Source organism: Gallus gallus, chromosome Z, assembly GCF_016699485.2.
Source record: "Gallus gallus isolate bGalGal1 chromosome Z, bGalGal1.mat.broiler.GRCg7b, whole genome shotgun sequence".
NCBI lineage: Eukaryota > Metazoa > Chordata > Aves > Galliformes > Phasianidae > Gallus > Gallus gallus.
The window spans coordinates 33,802,536-33,824,671 of record NC_052572.1 but is presented as its reverse complement, the minus strand read 5'-3'; the positions used below and the strand labels follow the sequence as shown (position 1 = coordinate 33,824,671).

General features: G+C 39.6%; 1 protein-coding gene across 2 annotated transcripts in view; it reads right to left on the bottom strand.

The window, feature by feature from the left end:
* The window catches only part of ADAMTSL1 (ADAMTS like 1), a 439,216-nt gene that overhangs the window by 178,746 nt on the left and 238,334 nt on the right, over positions 1 to 22,136 (bottom strand). The window contains exon 1 of one of the 2 annotated variants that reach the window (XM_429157.8): positions 9,183 to 9,694. The exons of the other annotated variant lie outside the window; for it this stretch is intronic. Within the exon in view, the coding sequence (XP_429157.5) occupies positions 9,183 to 9,239 (57 nt within the window). The 5' untranslated portion in view covers positions 9,240 to 9,694. Of the gene's footprint in view, positions 1 to 9,182; positions 9,695 to 22,136 lie in introns of those variants that run through there. 2 annotated transcript variants of the gene reach the window in all.

Here is a 22,136-nt window from a genome sequence, read left to right as displayed (position 1 = left end):
ACCACAATGATCATCTAGTTTCAACCCCCCTGCTATGTGCAGGGTCATCAACCACTAGACCAGGCCGCCCAGAGAAGGGCATATTAGGGCATCATAGGGGAGTACATGCCCTTTAGTCTGCAAGAAAAAAGGGAAGAAATGATAAACAGTCATCTCAGTACTTTAGGAGCTAAACAGTCAATCCCAAGGCTGGGCTGGAAGTTGTATCCCGGGAGAAATGTGCCAAACGTGAGCTCATTTCTTCTTCTTAAAGGGTAGCAGCCAGCCAGGGGGGTTGCTGGCAGAGGATGGAGCTGACACCATATCACTTCAACACACTGCACGCTGCGCTCCCTATAACATTTTATAACAGTGTCTTATAAAACTCAGATCAGTCCTATCTCTCACTCCAGTTACCCATATGAAAATATACACCAGGGGAGCAATGAGAATACAAGAGCTCTCTTTCTTGCTCTCACAGACCCAAGTTACAACACCCCGTTGTATTTAAATCCTGCCGTGCTGGTGTAAACACCAGGCACGGGTGATCCAATACAGAGCAGGTCCAAGCTGGCTCAACCTCAGACCTGTCGCCTAATTGACTCAGAACAGTTTTTGAGGCTAGGACTGGTTCAGATGCAGGGTGGGTGAAATCACTTTCCAGAATTCGGAACCCACCCAACAGCACGGGTTCAAAAGTGCATCTTACACTCAAAGACTTCAGGTTTGCCTTTCACGTAGGGAGGACGAGGGGCAGGAAAAGAGCTGAGAGGAGTGCAGAGAAAGGAAAGAAGAGAAAAGAAAAACTGTAGTCTACGATAATGCCTAGTGCATGCTACATGTTTCATAAGAACCAAGAAGTGAAAGCTGTATGCTGGCTTGGCTGTGTTTGTTAGCCTCAAGGAAAAAATGGCCCACATGTGGCAGGTAGCTCCAGCTCCACAGTTGAACCTTTGTCTCCCTCAAGGAGGAGGGATAATATGTTGAAGAAGTGCATATTAGCCATTTTCCCTTGGCTTAGTGAACTGACTTAGGCTTCAGATATCCACCCAGATTAAATTTCTGCACAGGCCACAACATCTAGTCCTTTCACATGCCTTAACCTGCACATGGGCTGGATTTAGAAACTCTGGTTCGGAAACTCCAGACTAGAAGACCTTGCCATGTAAACCTGCAGGGAATCAGGCTCCCCTGCAGCAGGTGGTAAGACAGCTGCCTTGGGTTGCAAGAGAAGATGATCAGGAGGGAATTCAGGGAAGGGAGAATTCTCCAGGGGCTTGTGCAATTTCAGATAAACACCCACAATTACAAAGTTTATTCAAAATAAATAAAGTCTTCTACTCTTCTGATGGTCTGCCATCTCCCTCAGTTACCTCATGGAGCTGTGTATATGTTTATTTTAACAACAAGGGGCCATATAAAGGATTGAAATATTAAGCCTTAATGGAGACAGGAAAACAGAAAGGGATGTGTTTAAAAAAAAAAAAAAAAGGAAAGGAAAAAAGAAAAAGAGAGAAGGGACAAGAAAAAAAGAAAAAAAGGGGATGGCAGACAGGCAGATAAGCAGAAGAGAGGGAAGAGTAAAGGAAGGGAGGGAGCAGGGGTGAAGAGAACCCAGAAATTATGTGGAAATTCCAAGATCTAATTTCATAATAAAAAACAAAACAAAACATCATCATCATCATCAACAACAACAAACAAACAAACATGGGAGGACAGGTAGAGAAAGCCCAGAGGATCTTCAGGAATTAACTAAAAATTTCAGAGATCATAAAACATTTTACTCTGCATTAATCACTAAACAATTGATCTCAAATTAATGTAGATGTTTCTTTAAAGAAAAATGCTCTCACAGAATCACAAAAGAATTGTAGGATTTGGAAGGGACCTCTGGAGACCATCTAGTCAAACTCCCTGCTAAAGCAGGTTCCATAGAATCGGTTAAAAAGGAAAGCATGCAGGTGGGTTTTATCTCCAGAGAAGACTCCACTGCCTCTCTGAGCAGCTTTCTCCAGTGCTCTGTCACCCTTGCAGTGAAGAAGTTCATTCTCATGTTTGTATGGAACTTCCTATTTTCCATTTTGTGGCCACTGCCCCTCATCCAGTTGCTCAGTACCACAGAAAAGAGCTTGGCCCCTTCCTCTTGACAACACACTCTTTAGATATATATATAGGTGTTGATAAGATCCTCTCTCAGACTTCTCCAGACTCAGTCTTTCTTCATAAGGCAGGTACTCCAGGCCCCTGATCATCTTTCTATCCCTTTGCTGGACTCTTCCCAGAAGTTCCTAAACTGGGGAGCCAAGAACTGGGCACAGTACTACAGATGTAGCCTCATCAGAGCTGAGTAGAGGGAAGATCACCTTCTGGACCTTCAGGCCATGCTCTTTTTCATGCTCTGCAGGATACCATTGGCCTTCCTGATCACAAGGGTACGCTGCTGGCTCATGGCCAACCTGTTGTCCACCAGCACCTTGGTTCTGCATCACAGAGCTCTTTTCCAGCAGGTCAGCCCCTAACCCGTAATGATGCACATGGCTATTCATCCTCAGGTGTAGGTCTCTACACTTTACCCTTGTTCAAAAGGTTTCTCTCTGCCCAATTCACTGGTCTGTCCAGGTCTTGCTGAGAAGTAGGACTGCCTTCTGGCATGTTAGCCACTCCTCCCAGCTTTGTATCATCAGCAAACCTTCTAAGGGTGCATTCTGCCCCTTCATCCAGGTCACCAATGAAGTTATTGAACAAGACCAAACCCAGTACTGACTCAAGAGACTCTGCTGTTGGTCAAAACCTTCTGAGCACTCAGCTGTTAAGGGTTTCTAGTACTGACATGCAGGAATTTTCTAGGAGTACCAGATATTTTTTCCATCATTTTAAATTGAGTTACAAAGATATAAGAGATTCCAGGTTACAAGCAGTTGCTGCTGTCTACCCTCTCATATCACACACAGTGAAAAAAATATATGTTTTTTCTCTCAACAAATAAAATGAAAGACACTTCCACACTTTGGAGCCAATATGTTGCACAAAACCCAGCATCTCTGGTAATCCACTTCTTTTTGCCCTGCTGATTACCAGCACTGATGTGTGGTTGATCCCATCACAAGACTGCTCAAGTATGAATTAGCAGAGAAGAGAATGTTGAAGTTTTCAGTTTCAGAGATTTCTGTTGCTTCAGTTTTGCCTCTCCTTCAACTAATTTACATCTTTCCTCTTTAAAATGTGTCCCTGGCTAGACCTGTAAGGGAGCCATTGTCAATAACACAGTAACTTGAAAATCCCCCCTTCTCTTTCTTAAGCAGGAACTATGAAAATGTCATATCCAGAATGTATTCACAATCATAATCCATTCACATTCTTTTTCATCCAAAATGAAAAAGAAAAGTACAACCCTGGGCTTGTTAAGGGCAGTTATATTAGCCTCAACAACAGATGATTTTAACAGCTGAGGCTGAGAGAAACACAGGGATTTAAGTCAGTCAGTCAGTCAGTAAATAAATAAATGATCCACCAATCCAATGCCAGCATGAGAACGGTAGGAGACCTTATTGCTCCCTGTATTTCTTTTCACTTCTGTTTCTGTTGATATAGCACAGGATCTGAACAATACACTAGCAAACTTCAAACAGGGACTGAGATTATATCCAACAAAGCTAGAAGGGGAAATTTGACACCCCTATAGTACATTCATATGGAAACAAAATGAGTTACATTCATTTTATGGGACAGTTTGAATTTATTATGAATTGCATATAATTTCCTGTCTTGTTTCTTTAGTACTCTTGGAATTTATTTCAGGATGTCTTACGTTATCACATACACTTCCCTCAGACCTGACACCCTCTCTGCTAAACTTGCTCTAAAAAGAGTCCCTGAAAGGCAGATATCCCGGGGCAACCTCTAAAGGGTTGAAGCTTTGGAAGACATTCCATAAAGGCAATGAAGACGAAAATTGAAACTGTGAAAATTAATGTGCTGAATAATTAGTAAATGTAACACTTCTTTCTCTGCACAAATAGATGAAGGAACACATCAGTGAGATGTATCCAAATAATTCACAGGTGGCAAAACTATTAAGACTCCTGCATGTGCTTGCCTTAGAAGCAGAATAAATCCCAGAAGTGACACTCTCTGCTTTCTTTCACCCAGCCACTTGTCTATATTGCTTTCCAATTTCACCACAACATTGGTTACTTTAACAAGAAATTTGGAGAAGATGAACTCTGGAAGCAAAAAGAAAAGAAACTGCTCATATGTAAAATGAAGTTCTAATCAAGGTACTTAAAAAAAAAAAAAGAGTTGGGAATGAATTTAGGGTTAATAATCTCATAAGATGTCATCTCACTGTCAGTTTGAAGGTGCTGATTTATAGTAGTCTTCAGTGTGTACATTCAGATTGAGCCACAACAAACAAAGCCCCCAGCAAAGCGGTTCTGTTGATAATAAGATAAATTGGCCACTCGGAGGCTTCACTAAAGGATATTCATGACCAATGCTTTCTGGCAGCATTTTAATTGCTTGTAAGCATGGCATTTAAATACCACATGTAAAAGCTCACAAGAAAAGCAGTTACGAAATGAAAAGATTGTACTGGAAAGGAAGATGAAATTCAGTGTACTATCATTTCAGCTAACAGAGGAAAATGAATTTATATAGCTGAAGAACTTGGTCTGTAATTTCATCTAATACTACGCTTATATAGTTATCAAAAGTTATTATTCTGAGAAAAGCATTTCCCACTTCCAAAAAGATGGGCAAAAACTTAAATGTTGTTTAAATGGTGGGAGAGCCTATAACAGGAGATAAAATGGTGCATATAATTATCTTGAAAGAAATGCCCATCTATTATTTATTTTCTTTCTGAGGTTTGCCTGCATACATACTTACAGAGGTCACAGGGCTGACGCACCTCTTCTATGAGGAAAGTCTGGAAAAGGCTGGGATTGTTCAGTGTGGAGAAGAGAAGGCTCTGGGAAGACCTCATTGTGGTCTTCAGGTCAGAGTGACTCTTTATGAGGGAGCATAGTGATTGGACAAGGGGGAACAATTTTAAACCATTCTATGATTCTTTGTTATAGGACGTCCAACATCCAAAGCTAGTCAGCCATCTGTTAAGACAAGCCTACTGTCCATATGGTGATATGAAAAGATAGTAATGTCCAGAGCAAGTATCAACCCTTGCTGCTGCACTTCATACCGAAGTATGGTATTCTGATGAAAGTCAGTGTTTCACGACAGCTTTTGATTAGCTGTCTATTAGTCTACCACATGGGAAGACTTCTTTTGTAACTGTTCCTGGCTTGGGCTAGAACAAGTCATTTCTTTCTCCTTTTCCTGCTCCTCACCCTAACACTAAATATGGATGATATGGATAACATGTTATAAACAAATTCTCACTAACCTAAATTTTCTGATTGTTTCACTAAAGATGATACTATTCTCCTTTTATTCCTCACATGACGGACAACAGACTGCAGTTTCCCTATCTTTATCCACATAACTACTGCCCATACAGCTCTGACTTTTCTTACAGTCTTAAGCAAATAGATGTGAGAAGCAATAGAGATAACAAGAGTGACTGCAGATTCAAGGAAGAGTTCTCTTATTGCTGGTAGGCTGCAATAAGGTCTGCCCAGAGACTTTTCTTCTCCAGACTGAGAAAGAGTAAATAAAGTAAGTAAATAAAGTGTAAATAAAAGTAAATAATAAAAAAAAAAAAACAACTCTGAAGGAGAAGAGATATTAAATAAGCCCAAACATGGTACTACATGTAAAGAAAGTGATAGATATGCAGACCTAGTTGCACATAGATGTTCATGTAAGAACCTGTGTCTTTCATAGACATGAGTTCTTCAGAGTATGGTGGCATGGCCACAAAACACAACGGTCAGAAGTTTTGCATTCCTTTGCATGAATAAAACTTAGGTTTGTATAGTTAAGCTATGAAGTTCAGCACATTCAGTTTGATCTCACCAAATAGGAGATCAAATGCCAGTCTGCATATAGATACATCTATGTACAGATATATATATATGCACATTTAGGACCATGTACTGGAAAATCCTTCTCTCTACAGCTATAAATGTAGGAACAGATGAGCCTGCACACAACAGTAAATAGACCTATCTACACATGAAAGGAAAAACTGTCAAGCTTTGTACATGTGGATATAAACAAGAAGCATTATATTCATTCCACTGGCTAATTGTGGTTATGTCCATCCAAGACAGACCCAGTTAGATAATAGGGGAATACAATGCCAAAGTGCCTGGAAGGGATGGACTATTGTATTTGACTATTTTCCATGTACAAAACAGAATAGAAAAAGAAATCCTCCAAAAAAGAAAAAAAAAAAACCCACACATGTGCTTTATTACAGTTTCTAGTGTTAGTTCTGTAAATACCACAAGAGCAATCAAGAGAGCTAAAAAAAGCTGCTGAAAAGATGCAAACAACAAATGCAAATGTGATTAAATGCCCTTCTGACATGAAATGATTTGACTTCAAATTTGGATGAACACACATGTCAATGGCTGGTTATGGTTTTGGCCACATTCCCTTTGAGTTAGACAACTGTGATTTGCTTGTGTTAGGCTTTTATTTTTAAACCAGTAGAAAGGGAAATCTTTGGAACTGAATGCCTGCTCTCTTTTGTTCCTCTTAAAAGGGGTGTGCTAATATTTTCTTAGCATGCAAAAGTTCACAGAGCATTGAACAAAATTCTCCAAATACCTGCTCAGTCTGGAAAGAGAGAAACAATTTTTCAAGTTGCTCTCAATCTGATTTTAGTGTTTCAAGACAAGTATCTAGGGTTATATTCTTAAAAGTATCTATGAAAGTACCTAATCGCCATTTATTCCAAGAAAACAAGATGTCTAGACATGGAGCAAATTCTAGAGCAGAGAACAACTGAACTGCAAACCCCACAGATCTGTCAAGCAACATACTCTTCCACTTCTTGACTGAACATGATTTCTTATGAAGAAGAATATGTGGAGCACAGCATTTCTCCCGGTGGTCTGCTTTGAAATAGACTATCTTTACCTGATGGCTAAAGAGAGGTTACTCTTGATGTTGCCTCTGGATTGGTCCATCTCTTTAGCATTATGTGCACAGAGTCTGGAACAGTGTCTGAGCTATGCAACCTCCTTATGGGGGCAAGGACACAAGAGAACTTTTCTTTATAGCGCCTTACTGAAAATATAGAAGCATTTGATAAATGAGTGTAGGATTAATCGTGTGAGTAGCTGTTAGCAAGTCTTAGTGCTTAGAAGTTTGAATGCTTCTACTGATCCTGCTGAAGCACCTCATGACTAGAGGTTGCTCAAGTTGCTCAGTATAGGCAAGGAAGAGGTTTTAGGGACATGCAAGACTGGAGAAACAAATAAATCCAGGTATAGATTTCCATAGCTCTCATACTCATTCCACCGACTTGACTAAAGGTTGGCAACTGTAGGGCTAATAGCCATGTTATAAACCCTATTCAGTGCCTACTTTTTTCTCAGAAACATCGGTGGCCCATACCCTGTATGAACTCAGGCTGCAGTAAGCTACAGTAGCAACACGGTTATCTTACAACTTATCTCTATCCAAGCTAGAAGTAAAATTCTTGCATGTTTACCTAATCTCCTGCTGAAAGCAAGTAAAAGATTTTCATGACTGTGGAGGGAGTAAAAGAATGGCCTGATTCAAAAAAGAAAGTTAAGCTTGCTTCACATCACTATTCTTAAGGCACAAAGAGATTTGGTGGGAGGTGGGGGGGAAATCTCTTGAGGCAGAGTAAGTCATACAAATACAAACTAGTATAGTATGGAATATAATGCATAATAGCTGGCAGCAGAATGCACTATTTATTTTCAGGAATTAAGGACTGAGAACTTAATTCACAAGAAGGAGAGTGAAGTATAAATGTTATGAGTATGAGCTTAACATGGAGCCAGATCCCACAGTCCTTACACAGTTTTGTTGAGTCATATCTCCTGTTGATCTTCTCTGAATTAATACTGAAGGACTGGCTCATAGTACATTACAGTCATCAGGCTATAAACTTCTCATTTTCATATGTGAAGGAGGACCGGTGCGTGACTTTATGCCATTCTGTCTGATTTCAATGTATGGAAAACAGATCCTTAAACAAATTAGAAATTTAAATCTCAGTGTAAATTACTTCCTTATTTCTAGCAATCAAACAGCATTCAGTGATTAGACATCTAAAAGTTTTCAAAAAAACCCATACCATTATTTTTATTAAGCATTTGGGAGATGGATATCCCACTAGTTTAAGTCTAGATGTGATTACTAAAAACACATTGAGATTAATATACAATAATTAGAATAGACTGTTTCATGCAGATAAGAAGGAAGATGCAAGGATCTATAAAGTTCATTAACTTTCTTTAAGATTCTTTTGTTATTTAGGTGACTGCGTTTAATCATATCTCTAGGAAAAAAAATAAAAACAAAACACTAAATGTATGCCAAGAACACTACAGTATCAGAAATGTCTGCACATAATATTCTTGCAGCAGATTTTCTGATAGCAAACATACCTATAAAATTAAGTATGAATCACGATGGAACATTTAATATCCATCAAACCACAGAGCTACAGTGTTCAGCTGTAGCACATCCTATCAGGATAATCACGGGAATTATGCAAGATTATTGTACAATAATGATAAGCATTACAGCCCTGAAGTAAACCAGATACCATATCATGTATTTTACAAAAGCTAGTATAAAGTTGTCTCGCTAATGAGTTGCAGCAATAATCAGAGCTGCAGGAAAATTTCAGTACGTGCTGTACCTGGTTTCTCCGCACAGGCACAGCAAAATAAAATAGAATGAAATTATATATGTATTTCTTTTCTGGTTGTTGTACAGGAGCACTACTGTAAGATACTGTTTGATTCAAAGGGGTTGAAGAAACAGCACTTCTCCAAATCCCAAGCAGTTAAATCATCATTCACAGGTTGTTGGTCTCTGAGTTTGTAAAAGTGATGCCAACACCAACTCCTTGGTTCTACCTGCAGCAGCCTGCAGTATCAGGGCTCTAGGTACTTCAGAGAGGATAAGGCTTACGTGATTCCTCCAAAGCAAACTCTACCTTGATCTGAAAGACTAAAAGCATGCCCTTGTATATACATGCAGATACAGTATCAGCTACAAGCTAAGCGAATTTATCGGAAAGAAATGGCATTTACCAGGAGGAGGGAAGCCAGAAGCAAGGTGCCAGCAGCGGCCCAGCGGCAGCCTTCCATGGTCGGCTGGTGCGGGACAGTGGTCGGACCGTGCGTGAGCTGCGAAGCGCTCTGCTGTCCGCTGTCACATCCAGCGCCAGTGCGAAAATTCAGCCCCGCTTCTCCGCCTCCATCAGCCCCGCTCACGTTTCCTGAGCCAGAGCGGTGGGTGGGTTGGGGTAGGCTGCAGGGAAGCGCTGCCGGAGCCGGCGAGCAGCCAATGCCCCTCTTGCTAATCAGACATGCAGCACAACAAAGCCGAGGGGTCTGAGGAAAGCGTAAGAGGCAAGGTAGAGGGGAAGAAAACGGAGAGAGAGGAGGAGGAGGAGGAGGAGAAGGAGGAGGAGAGAGGCAGAATGGCACAGCTGGAGGGAGTGCTCAGCCGTCCCCAGGAGCTCTGCTCCACCACTTGCCGCGAGCAGTCGGGCTTACAGCTGGGTCAGTAGCACTCCTCCTGAGCGTGCATTGTTCCAGTCAGGAGGGAAACTTAATCTGTGTCAATATATAACGTATGCCATAAAAGGCACCAATCAGAAAACACTGAAGTCTTCCAGGAAGATTTTTTTTTTCAGCATGCTTTACTGAAGTTGTGCATTTTCTGGAGAAAAAAAAAATGCTCTCTGGAACTCTTTCCTCCATTTATTCAGCAATAAGGGAGTCTGGCTCTGATCCCAAATCATAAAGCAGGTATGCTTCTAAGAGGACTGAGTGTCAGTCCTTCTGTCATTACCTTTTCTTCCTCCTGGGTTAAATTTTAAAACCACCCTATTCAGTGTTACAAGGAAAATGAGCTTCCGGGACAGGGAAATTTGTACAGAAAAACAATGATCCACACACCTCAGGAAAACCAGGAACTCTGCCTTTGAAACATCAACTTGAAAGACTGGAGTTGCAAATCCTGTTTTCACCCTGTTCAGGACTCATAGATTTATAGACTCATAGAATTGCTAGAATAGGAAGGGACCTCCAAAGGTCGTCTAGTCCAACTCCTTGGCAATGAACAGGGACACCTACAGCTACATCAGGGTGCCCAGAGCTCCCTCCAGCCTGACCTTCATATATCTCCAGGGACGGGGCATCCACAACTTCTCTGGGCAACCTGTTCCACTGCCTCATGCAGTTTGCATGACTATGTCCCTGCATGGCCTGAAGTACTAACTCCTTTTTTTTTTTTTTTTTTTCCTTTTTTGGTCTAGTTTTTTGTTTAATTTTCTAAAGCAGAAAACGCAAACCGTATAGTAATAAACTCTTTTCCAGTGCAACAGGCGTTCTCGTGTACAGAAATCAGCTAGACTTCTCTCACAGTCAGAAGGTGTGGTGCTGCAGTGTGTGCTTTCTCCAAATGAATATGTAGAAAAAGTCTTGACTTCCCTAAGATTTTGGCTGTTATACCTCAGTAAGCTCAAACAGTGAGGGAGAAAAGCAATGTACACATGTGTTTTGTGAGAACGGTATGCTAGCAATGAGCATAGCAGAGGAAAGCTCTGCCAGGGGCATCAGGTCTGGGGTCAGGGAGGAAAAGGGACCAAGTGTAGATGACAGATCATTTGAAAAACCTGCACATCCGTAGAAACGAAAAACAGCCTGGAGGAGAAGCTGGATGAATAGGCAGGGAGAGATGCAGAGTTTACAAGAGGAAAAGAACTGAGAGGAAAAAGGGGTTACAGATGTTGAGTAGTCAGGAGGAAAGAAGAGGGTCTGACTTAGCAAGGCAGGAACAGGAGCATAAATACTGGAGGTATCCAAAGGCCTAAACAGAAAAGAGAGAAACTAGACAAAACTAGGCTTGGGAAATTAGGCTGAAGAGAGAAATCTGGATCAAAGGTAATCAGGAACAGTGGGAGAAAGAGATTTCAGCTTGCTATGGCCAGCAGCAGCCTGACTGGGGACCTTTGAACATGGCGGGCTGAGAGACAGCCTGGAAGACTGAAAACGTTCAGTGGGAAGGGGCTGTGATGGAAAGCCAACCAGGTGGGGTGGAATGAATGCAGCAGAATGAGAAAGGGTTTGAAACGGTTATTAAGAGTTTTCTACTGTCAGTGAGTCCTTTATATGGCCAAATTGCCCCACACAGAAAATACAGTGACCAGTACCTCAGCAGAGCTTGTGGATGGACCACTTTTGCACTACACTCATCTCAGCGGTGGAGAACATGCTGCATAATGATACTGTGGCAGTATTTATGACTTCTCAGATTGCCTTGAAAAACTCAGAAAATCTAAATATTAATAACAACAATAACAAAACATTCACCCCCAAACACTTTGCACCACCAGCAAACCTGCTTCAGCATCAAACCTGAGAGCAGTACAAAGTGACCTTTTTCCAAAATATTCTTAGGCTACCACTGACTGTTTTCAGCCTTCATCTGTTCCATTTCCCCAAGAAGGCTAACATATGAGAAGTAATTACAGCTAATTTCTGGAATTCCTGTACATCAAATTCTCAGGGCCAAATTTTTATAGGTTAGCAGTAAGGTCTGTAATACTGAAGAGGTGAAATGATCACTACTTTCTTTTTAAGGACAACAGTACTCCAACGGTGATTGCATACGTTAAGATGGGTAGGTGAGAGATAAATGAGAAGGACATACTCATAACCATAGACTTCTTTTTCCTCTTTGCCCAGCATTAAACGGGATACACTGTACTAACAATACATAGCCCACTTCCAAATTCCTTGCTTTGGACATTCAGTGTTCAGCTTTGTAAAAAACAGTGTCTTGAAAATAAGGTTTTGGACATCCTTCTTATCAGTACAGACCTCTCAGCAGCAACTAATTCATCTGAACATGAATAACTGGAGACTACTTGTGTCCAGTGGATACCCCTGCCAATGTTTTGCTCATTTACCTCCCACTACAGCTGATGGGCATTTTGCTCACAGAATGATGGTGAGAAAATGAAACTAATGTTGCCAAATGATGTGGCCTGCAATGCTCAGACATGCAAAAATTATGATTTTGCAATAAAGAACTTTAATTTAATTCAAGATGTGTTTAATCAGTAGCAGAGCAGCAAGGCACATTTGTAACAGCATTTTAGGTTTTATAAATGCACCTCACCTGATATTTTTTGCACATTCAGACCAGATTCCCGAATGCCTATTGAATTTTGATTTCACAGTACACTCATGCAAACACCCTGAATTTTTTATGAATCCATGCAAATATCGTACTACCATCATTTTGGCTTTGGGTTTTCTGCACATATTTTAACCTAGAAATCAAAGCTAACTTCAGGGAATGGAAACTCATATGAATCAAGTCCAAAAGGAAAATCTGCTCAGATTCTTGCGTACAGATTTAATGACGAGTCATGCCCAATATCTGCCAATTGCTACAGAGCAGTGCTCCATCTACCTAAAGGCTCATCTGAATCTGAATTACTAAGTGAAAAAGAAAAGAGCTGAAAAAGGACTGTGGACTGAAAAAGAAAGAAAGAAAGAAAGAAAGAAAGAAAGAAAGAAAGAAAGAAAGAAAGAAAGAAAGAAAGAAAGAAAGAAAGAAAGAAAGAAAGAAAGAAAGAAAGAAAGAAAGAAAGAAAGAAAGAAAGAAAGAAAGAAAGAAAGAAAGAGAGAAAGAAAGAAAGAAAGAAAAACTTTTGAAGTGCCTAGAGGGGTACTGGAGCTGAACTTCTCCATATCCTGCTGCACAGATCAGGGCTGTGATTATACTGAATTTACATAAACATTTTGTATGGTGCTCTATTATTTATTTTGCTTAAAGATCATTCTAGATATGGAGCACTAGTTTGGGGTTGGAAATCTTTGTTTCTACATTGAATAGCTACTCAGTAATAAATAAAGAAGGAAAATGCATCCCATAGAACATAAAAGTGCCTGAAAGGTGCAAAGCCTCAGGCACTGTTCATCTCCAAACTGCCATACACCCAAAAATGACTTCAAGACTTCCGAGCACGGAAAGTCTTTTACCTACAGCAGGAATAATAACTGAAACTGCAAGGCATGTGCTACCCTGTACTGATGGTGCCAACTCTGCCCAGCCCTTTGTTTCACCAGTGAGACAGAAATGAGTCTCAGCAAAATCTTAATGCTAGATGAAGTCCTGGCTCCTTCAGACCAGTTTCAAAATTACTTTTCAAAAAATACTGGAGATCAAGGAGTGCAAGACTGCTTTCAGTACTACTTGCTGATTATACACTTGCAAATAAGTCACCTCCAAACACTGATATTACAAACACAAACCCCTCACCATCTTAGGGGAGACTGAATCAAACAAACAAAAGCTGCTGTATGCCCTGCAAATTACCCCTTCCACTTTCTGAAGTGGCCATTAACTTCAGTTCTCCTCCGCCTCTGCCAGGTGTCTAAATTAAATTGGTTTTCATCTGTTTGTGAGAAAAGCAGAGCCTTTTATCAGTCCTGTACACCTATAGCAGATTATATGAAATAGAAGCAGAAGAGAAGGAGGGTGTCTAAGGCTGTATTTTAAGCTCTGCAGATTTAAAAATACTTAATTTGAAAAACACTCGTGCAGGCAGGAGAAAACTGTTAACATCAATATGCTTTATAGCAGGAAAGAGTGAACTCAGCTTTGGAGCTGATCTCCCAGGGGGTTTATGTTACCATTTTCACTCAGAAGCCACCTGTCTCTTCTTGCAGGCTGGACATTTTTTTTGGTTTGTTTGTTTCTTTTTTCTTTTTCTTTTTTTTTCTTTTTCTTTCTTTTTTTTTTTTTTTTTGCCATCAGGACTGTAGAACCAGGATTTTTTTCTTTCTTTTTAATTTTTCAGACATCAGTTACTCTTAGATTTTCTCTTATAAGCCTGGATTGATTTCTGGGAACCTGGAAGCTTGCAGAAGTATGGAAAGCGACAAACGGGAGAGAGCCAGTGCTTTAGTTAAAGATTTGCATTTAGATGTGTATGCCATTAGTAGATGCGAAAGAAACTAGAATGAAAGCTATACGCTCTTAATATTCTGGGCTACCAAGGTGAAGCTCACCCACGTACACACAGCCATGATTACTGAAGTGATTACTGAAGAACTTTCCTCAGAAATTAAGCTGCTAATACATGCTAAATCTGTCACAGAATTATGGAAAAGACCTCCAAGATCAACCAGTCCAATTGTCCACCGACCACAACTATTTCCTCACTAAACCATGTCCCTCAGTACAACATCTAAGCGTTTCTTGATCACCTCCAGGGTCGACGACTCCACCACCTTCCTGGGCAGCCCATTCCATCACCTGAGCACTCTCTCAGAGAAGAAATTATCCTAAAATCCAACCTGAATTTCCCCTGGTGCAACTTGAGGCCATTACTTCTCGTCTTATCACTAGCTACACAGGAGAAAAAGCTGACTCCCACCTCACCACAATGTCCTTTCAGGGAGTTGCAGAGAACTGTAAGGTCTACCCAGAGCCTCCTCTTCTCTAGACTGAACAATCTCAGAACCTGTCCAGACCTCTGAGATATAATTCAAACCTACAATAGCAGGCAAACTATAGCTGAGAGTATGACCATCCTCACTTATAACCTGTCAGGACTGTAGGCAGTCGTTCAGCCTTCAGTCTCATCTCAACTCTGCCCTCTATGGAGACTGGCTGCCAAGAGCACTGAGGTGCAGGAGGGGAAGTTGGGAACTAGGAAGCTGTGACCTCTATGCCTGATCCACTAGAGCTAATGTGAGGAGAGGTCTCAAGAACCAAAGTCGATCTATTTGCTTTAACTGGACAGAGTCAAACTGGTGAAGTAGTTTTACCTGAAACATGTTTTGAACAGAACAGTTCTGTTGTCAACAGAACAGTTGCTTCCCTTATGGAACTATGCACATAGATGGAATAAATTCATTTGTGAGGACAATTTCCTTCCACAAGTTTAACTGCACTCACTGAAATGATAAATTACACACCCTTGCTGTATTACATGGTCTCCATTTACCCTCCAAATTAGGAAGGATGCTTCTTGTGCCTCAGTAATGAACCTTAAACTTTGACCGAAGACAAATGTAAGCATTGAAAAAAAGATTGAAGTCTATAGATTTTTGCAGTATCTTTCATAACAATGTAACATGGAATTAACTTTTTTTTTTCTTTTTTTTTTCTTTCACTGGAAGAGTGTTGTAATTTAGTGGAGCCAAATATCTTGAACTGACATGCTTGAGATCTGAGTTACAACAACAAAAAAATAGGGGAATTCTACAACAGCAGATGCAAAATTACTTCCTCTTTCTGTTTTTCTGGAGCATGCCAGGTAAGATAGACAAGCACAGATCCATCATTCCTCTAATGTTTCTCTCAGGTTTATTCTTTTCCCAGAGGCCACACATATACTCTTAATACTTCTCTTGTGGGCATACTGCAATGGATTCCTGTTTTTAGTGATCCCAGTGGTTTTAGTGATCACATAACTGTGTGCCACTCACACCCTCCTTCTGGAAGGTAAGCCTCTGTCTTCCATTTTTTTTTCCTCACACAAGAGGGGCTCCCCCTACTTCTGTGCAGCTGCATGCTTCTTTTCAATCCTTCTTTTGAAAGTGTGCAGTATATTTAACTCCAAGTCTTCCAAGGCTCTTGGTTTTCAGCTAGTATTGTATCTCAGCTTTTTGTAGTGGTTGTTGTAGTGGTTGTTCTAATGGTGTTAATGTGTAATACTTTCTAACTAGCCCACAAAATATAGAAAATACTGCTTTGACATTTTACAAGCATGGCACTGTATGTACAGGAAAATTAGCTAACATGCCCTTGATTTTACCGGAAGTGTCAGAGCACAGAATTGTACAGTACCTCTGAAGGTGCAAACCAATACCATTAGATGCATGAACTGGTATGTTGATCATTTCCATGAGAATTCACATTAAATTCCCTTTAACTATGTATAGGAATAAGCAATACGCTACGAGCAGTGTGTCAGCTAGTTGACATTAAATGCTTCACTTCCATGAACTTAGTAGAACACATCCAGTTCTTGCTGTGAATGTTGAGCGTGAGAACTGTGCTATGTTGGCAATTCTTACAAATCCATGACTAGTTTCATAGTCAATACTGGAGTTTTACCTCACAGGCCCCACTTCAGATGTCATGTCAATACATGAGAGTTTCACATTTCATTAAAAGTTTCTAGGCTTACTAGTGGCAAAAAATAATGAGAAATCATGATCTTTAAAGATTCACATGCCAGAGAGATCATACAAACAAATAGGTTTGCATACAATTTTTAGAAGTCTTGTTATTTTCTCTATCAAGCTCATAATTTTAGGGATATTATGCAAGAAAGCATGGGCTTGATGGTATTGCCTTTGAATATGGGAGGAATTGAGTATATATTTTTGTAAACCATTCCAGCTGAAATTTAGTTGGAGATTTATGAGTAATAAAGTGACGAAACAAAGCCAAACCAAACAAAAGCCTCACACATTTTTTAACCTCTTTGGATCTCTAATTTACAAGGCTTTTGCCGTATACTATTTTCCTTCTTTTGCAGTACAGCATAAGTAATTCTTTATGTCTTTTTGCTTTTCTAGTGCAAGTAGGATTCAGTTCCCCTTTCCTTCTCATCGAAGTTTTCAACCTGAAGGCTGATTTAGACCATTGTGACCAAACCTAAAATTAATCATGTGAAAATGCCGAAGTATCACCAAAGAAGAAATATTCAAGTTTTAAGAATCTCACAAAGAAATGAGGATGAAAAGAAGACTAGGCAGTACATTTTGGATTAGGATTTGGAAAACCCCTAATGTGGGGGGGAGGTGGGGCTGGGGTTTGGCCAATTTGTGCTACTCAATTCTGCGTCTGGATTCAGCTTTCCAAAGTTTCCAAGAAGACAAGAGGTGTGGAGGAAGGAGGGGAGCTGGATTCAGAATTTTGGGTTTTGGCCCATCTCTTGCGCTAGCAATTATTGAGAATGCCTGGACAGCACAAAGCGTTCTTTGAAACGTTGAGCCAGCAAGATATTTAGGCAGTGGAGCTATATTAAAGAAACCCTTCTTTCTTAGAGGGTTTTGGATATCAAAACACAAGTAAAGATGCCATGTGGATGGAACACCCACTCGGTCACAGAAGAGTTCTCCATGCAAAACCTAGAAAATATTTGCTCCCGCACTGGCCATGTTTACAATAAATTTAAACAGCAAGCAGCAAAGGTTATAGTGAAAAGCACCTACTGATCTGTTTAGAAGCTGGAATCAATACTGTTCTTGTGACAATCAGAGAGATGGGAAAAATTGGGAGTGAATATTTAGAAAAAAATCTTCAATTTAGAATACCTTTAAAAGAATATTTAAAAATATAGAAAGATAAGAATATGTCATAAAACACAGGATAAGTGGTAGGATTTTGAAGCAGAACAGGGCTGAAACAGTTACAACATGCACAGAAGTGGAAAAAGGTATTCGGTGAAATATTTGAAACATATGGTTTTTGTTTATGTTTCTTGCAAATATTTGAGAAAAGTGAACAACTCCTACCTGTATACAATTGTGACCATGAATGCACTATTATGTTGTAACAAAAATGTATTTATAAGCAACCAATAAAATACTGGAAGAAATTATAATGTTAATAACTAGGAGGCTATCGTGTTCCATATTAAATTTCTCAGCATGGCAGCACACTATGCAAAAAGCAGCAGTTTCTACTTGATGGATTAAACAGTTTCAATATGGTGGAAATATGGGAAACAGTGAAATAAGACAGATAGTATTCTGCTTTAAAGCTAGGCAGAAAATATACTCACTATCAGGGAAACAGGTGAAAAAGTGAAATCATTTTCTTTTCTGCTTACACCTGGCAAGGTCGACTGACCCTGTGGTCTGAACTCATGAGGGTTGGAAACTGAAAATTCAAATCCACATTTGGATTGAGTCTTCCCCCCCCAAAAAAAGCTTTTTTTTTTTTTTTTTTTTTTTTTTCCACAGTATTTAATGAACAATGGTGGCTGGTAAATATATGAGTAGCATGTACTGAGCCAAGTATGTGGATAGATATGTAACCCTAAGGATCCTGGTCCCTCTCTCATTGATTGAAGAGATCAGGAATAACGAAAGTGAACTCAGTGGCATATTTTGAAGCCTAGAGCAGGTGAAAATTAGAGGAAAATTCTTAACTTATATGATATTAAGTCTTCATTATACTTTGTTTTTTTTCATGAAATTTAATGTGTGCTTGCATCACTTGAATTTCAAAGGTAATGGATCATGGCAATAAATGTTGCAAATACACAGTGACAAATTAAGTCTTCTGAAGAAAAGTATTGCGAAGAAGAGCATTAAACCTTCTCTTTAAATAAGAATGTAATTCTTCAATCAAATCATTACTCCAGTAGACACACATTTCTGATCAATGGAAAGCAAGGAATATTCACTAACAAAACTTACTGACTTTTATATGGCTCATATGAACTGAGTCAGTTCAAATTAATATCTGCCCCTGAATTCCATGCACAATCTGTACTGATCAAGCTGGTCAACATATGTTATCAACACATATTAAAGAACAAATGGAATGAGAGCAGATAATACTGTTTGTGTAAGCACGCAGAGCTTTGTACGCTGGGTTACTGACTTAGAAGGCAAATGAAATTGTTTGATATGGATCTACGCTTCTGATCTCCAGTAACTTTGTCAGTGAATAAGGGAACAATAATTCCTTAATTGTGATAGTTTCATTATGAAACTGTCATTTATTCATATATTTAGTCCTACGCTGTCTTTTACGACAACATTTTGTAATGGGAAAAGCACATGAGATTTAGTCCTGCATCCTACTACGCTTCAGGGTTTTAACCTCCTTTTTAAACCCCCAAGGCCATTCTTGAGATACATTCTCATGAGAATCTACCATTGACAGTATTTTGTTGCATCCTGCATGCCTTATTCCTGATGCACAAAATAATTATGAAAAACATAAGAGAGTGAAGGGACTTTCCCTTGTCTGTGCCAGAGAAACCTACAGTCACAGATCCTCTGAGGGCTTTTTACCTTTTAGCTGCTTGATATGACAGTGTATGAATTAGCAGCCTTTATTTTGAAATGTCTAGGCCTTTGGCTAAAGTCATAATTACAACAGAAGTACTTTCATATATCATTAAAATGAACAGTTGAAATCAACACTAAAATTTCTCTGTCACCTTATCTATTGTTTTTATCTGGTGCTATTTGCTTTATTTAAGCAGTTTATCCATTGAAATTTGTATATCATGCATATTTGTTTCCAAAAGCTACTTCTCCATAAGGTACCACATAATCTGTTCTACATTTAAATGATAAGCACTTTTATGGGGCTATCTTAATGCAGTTTTTGGCTTTATCTTCTTTCCTTTATTTGAATCCTGATTTATAAAATTTGCTTTTATGTATCTTTGACATTAACAATTGCTCGGACCATTTAGGTCTGTAATTTTATTTGCCTGCAGAACAACATTGGAGTTGATAAGAAATGTACTTGCGACGGAATATGTCTTCATTCAGAGGAAGAGTATTACAGGACTTCAGGCTAACAGTCATTCTTCTGGAAAAGCTTTGATGTAGGAAGAAAGAATTGTAAATTATGAAAGACTATGAAGCAGATTACCTACGCAATCCTAATTGCTTACTGTAGTTTTACAGCATTATTTATATGTAAATCTTTACATTCTTCCGCTATGTCTTACTTCTGTCTTCTCCCCTTCCCCCTTCTGACTTTGACCACACATGTATGGACTCGTTCTTCTGTCAAAGTGCATAGCGAAAGATAAAGCAGAGCAGGCGTGTTTGTATCGCAGGTTTGCAATTTATCTTCTCCCCGAGTTGCTAGGAGCGTTTGGTTTCTTTTGTTGATAATTCATTGGCATTTATGAGAACAGACCTTTGCTACACAGAGAGAGAAAGAGACATGTCACTGGATTACAGAAGGCTGTCAGCTCATCAATAACTTCCTGTCCTGCCATTACCAGTTGAAAATCTAATGCAGGTGAGTAGTGGGAAGCTGGAGAGAAAATAACTGCTCTTTTATTACGCCATCAATACAGCTCAATAGACCTAATAGAGTACACTGATACCTATTTCCTTATCTGAAGGAAGTATACCAAATGTTCAGCTTTTTAAAGCCTGTATGTAGCTGGACATTCAGAAAGATATATGCCAGCTAAGAGCCTGGACTTGTTAAGGAGAGTAAAACCACTCAGAAGTGCTATACAGTGGCAGTAGATATGTTTAAATTTCCAGGTATTAACATATCACCGCTCAGGGCTAGTTTAATTAAGCAGAAGCCTTAACTATCCATTATCTCAGATCCAGGAAGTAAAATCCACCATTCCACCTTTTGCAGTGATGGGGATAAAATAAAACAGACGTATTTTAAACAAACGTGCATAACATCAGGATACAAATTTTGCCCTTTAGGGTCTGGTGTACCCATCGAAGGACAGCATTTAATAAAGCACGAATATAGGTACCAGTCAGAGTTCCCTCAGCCTTGGCTTTATTTCCCTCTCCTGCAAAAATGAATATAGCAGTAGCCCCACCACTTAAATGGTGTGAGACACAGAGCTGAGTTAAGGCTCCCTGTGCATTTTAATATTTTTAAAAAGTGAAAAAGGAAGACAAAGTACAATTTACTGCATAATAAAAATTAGCAGCTCATTCTGTCCTAACAAACAACCCAGTGATTTCAATGAGAATGTGCTGGCTGTTGGTCAGGACAGAGTCAAACTCTACAGCTGAGATTCAGCACTTGAGGAAAAAGACATCCATTTCCACCTATGTTTTTCTTCCGCTCATTGTATGTTTTCTTTCATTCTTCTGAGAGACACCGAGTCTGAATATTTTACTCTGGCCTCACTATGCAACGTGGAGACTGTACTGCCACTGTTCTGCAAAACACTGCACTGGACCTGCACAGACAGAGCTTCCCATTTCCCAGCTTGTATTCTACTGCAGCACACATGAAGAAATCTTATACTTTGTTCAAGGCTATTGCCAGAAGGTAAAGCAATTGAAGTGAGGCTTCATTAGGGAGAAATAATCACAAGTTTAATTAAACACCATAAACTCGGATTCCAAATAATATTTTGCACAAAGAAAATTTTAATATTCTTTTTCTCCCATCTCTCTCTCTCTCTCTCCCTGTCCCAACCCCACCGTTCTTCCCCATTTTTCATTGCAGTGAGCAGTTTCAGAACAGTGATTCTCACCAATTTGAGGCTCAAGAACACATAATGTTGACTGCATTTCAGAAGATCATTTTGTAGGAAGAAGATGTAGGACTTTATTTCAGCAATAATCCAACTGAAAACAACAATTCTCATTCTGTTGACCTTGATCTCAATACTCTCATGAAGACAAGACAGGAGGTAGGGTGGTACGGAAAAGATCCAGTTGCATCTACTTGGCAGCCATAAAACAGTGCATCTTGGAATAAATAGTGCCAGATTTTTCAGTGTTAGACACACAGTTACTGGCTTCTACATCACAAGATTTTTGAAGTGCTTTTTGTGACTGAGAACTTTTCATGATTTTTTTTTTTTTTTTTTGCAAGCACATGAATACATCCTCCCTCAATATGTGCATGTGTCATCACTTCATGTGATTTATTCTGCTTCCTTTCTAAGTATCATGACTGGAATAACGAATACAGTTTCAGGGAACACAGTAGGCCATATTCCCCTAGAATGTCCTGAGCAAAAGATATCAGGCACTTGCATAACGAATGGCAAGTGTTGATGCCTGGCCCAGAGGACTTGCAATGTCCTATTTCTTGGCATTGAAATGCTTCTGCAAAAAGTGGGTTATTTTTTTTGTTAAAGAGGTGGTGGCTTGCTTTTGCACAGTCCCTTCGTTGCACTGATCTGACATGTCTGCCTCGTAACCTGAATGTGAGATACTAAGCTCTTCTGGAAAACCACTGATTGGCACAGGATCAGGCTTACATGCTTGTTATACCCCCATTAAATATTTCCAGTATCCAGCTTCCATGGA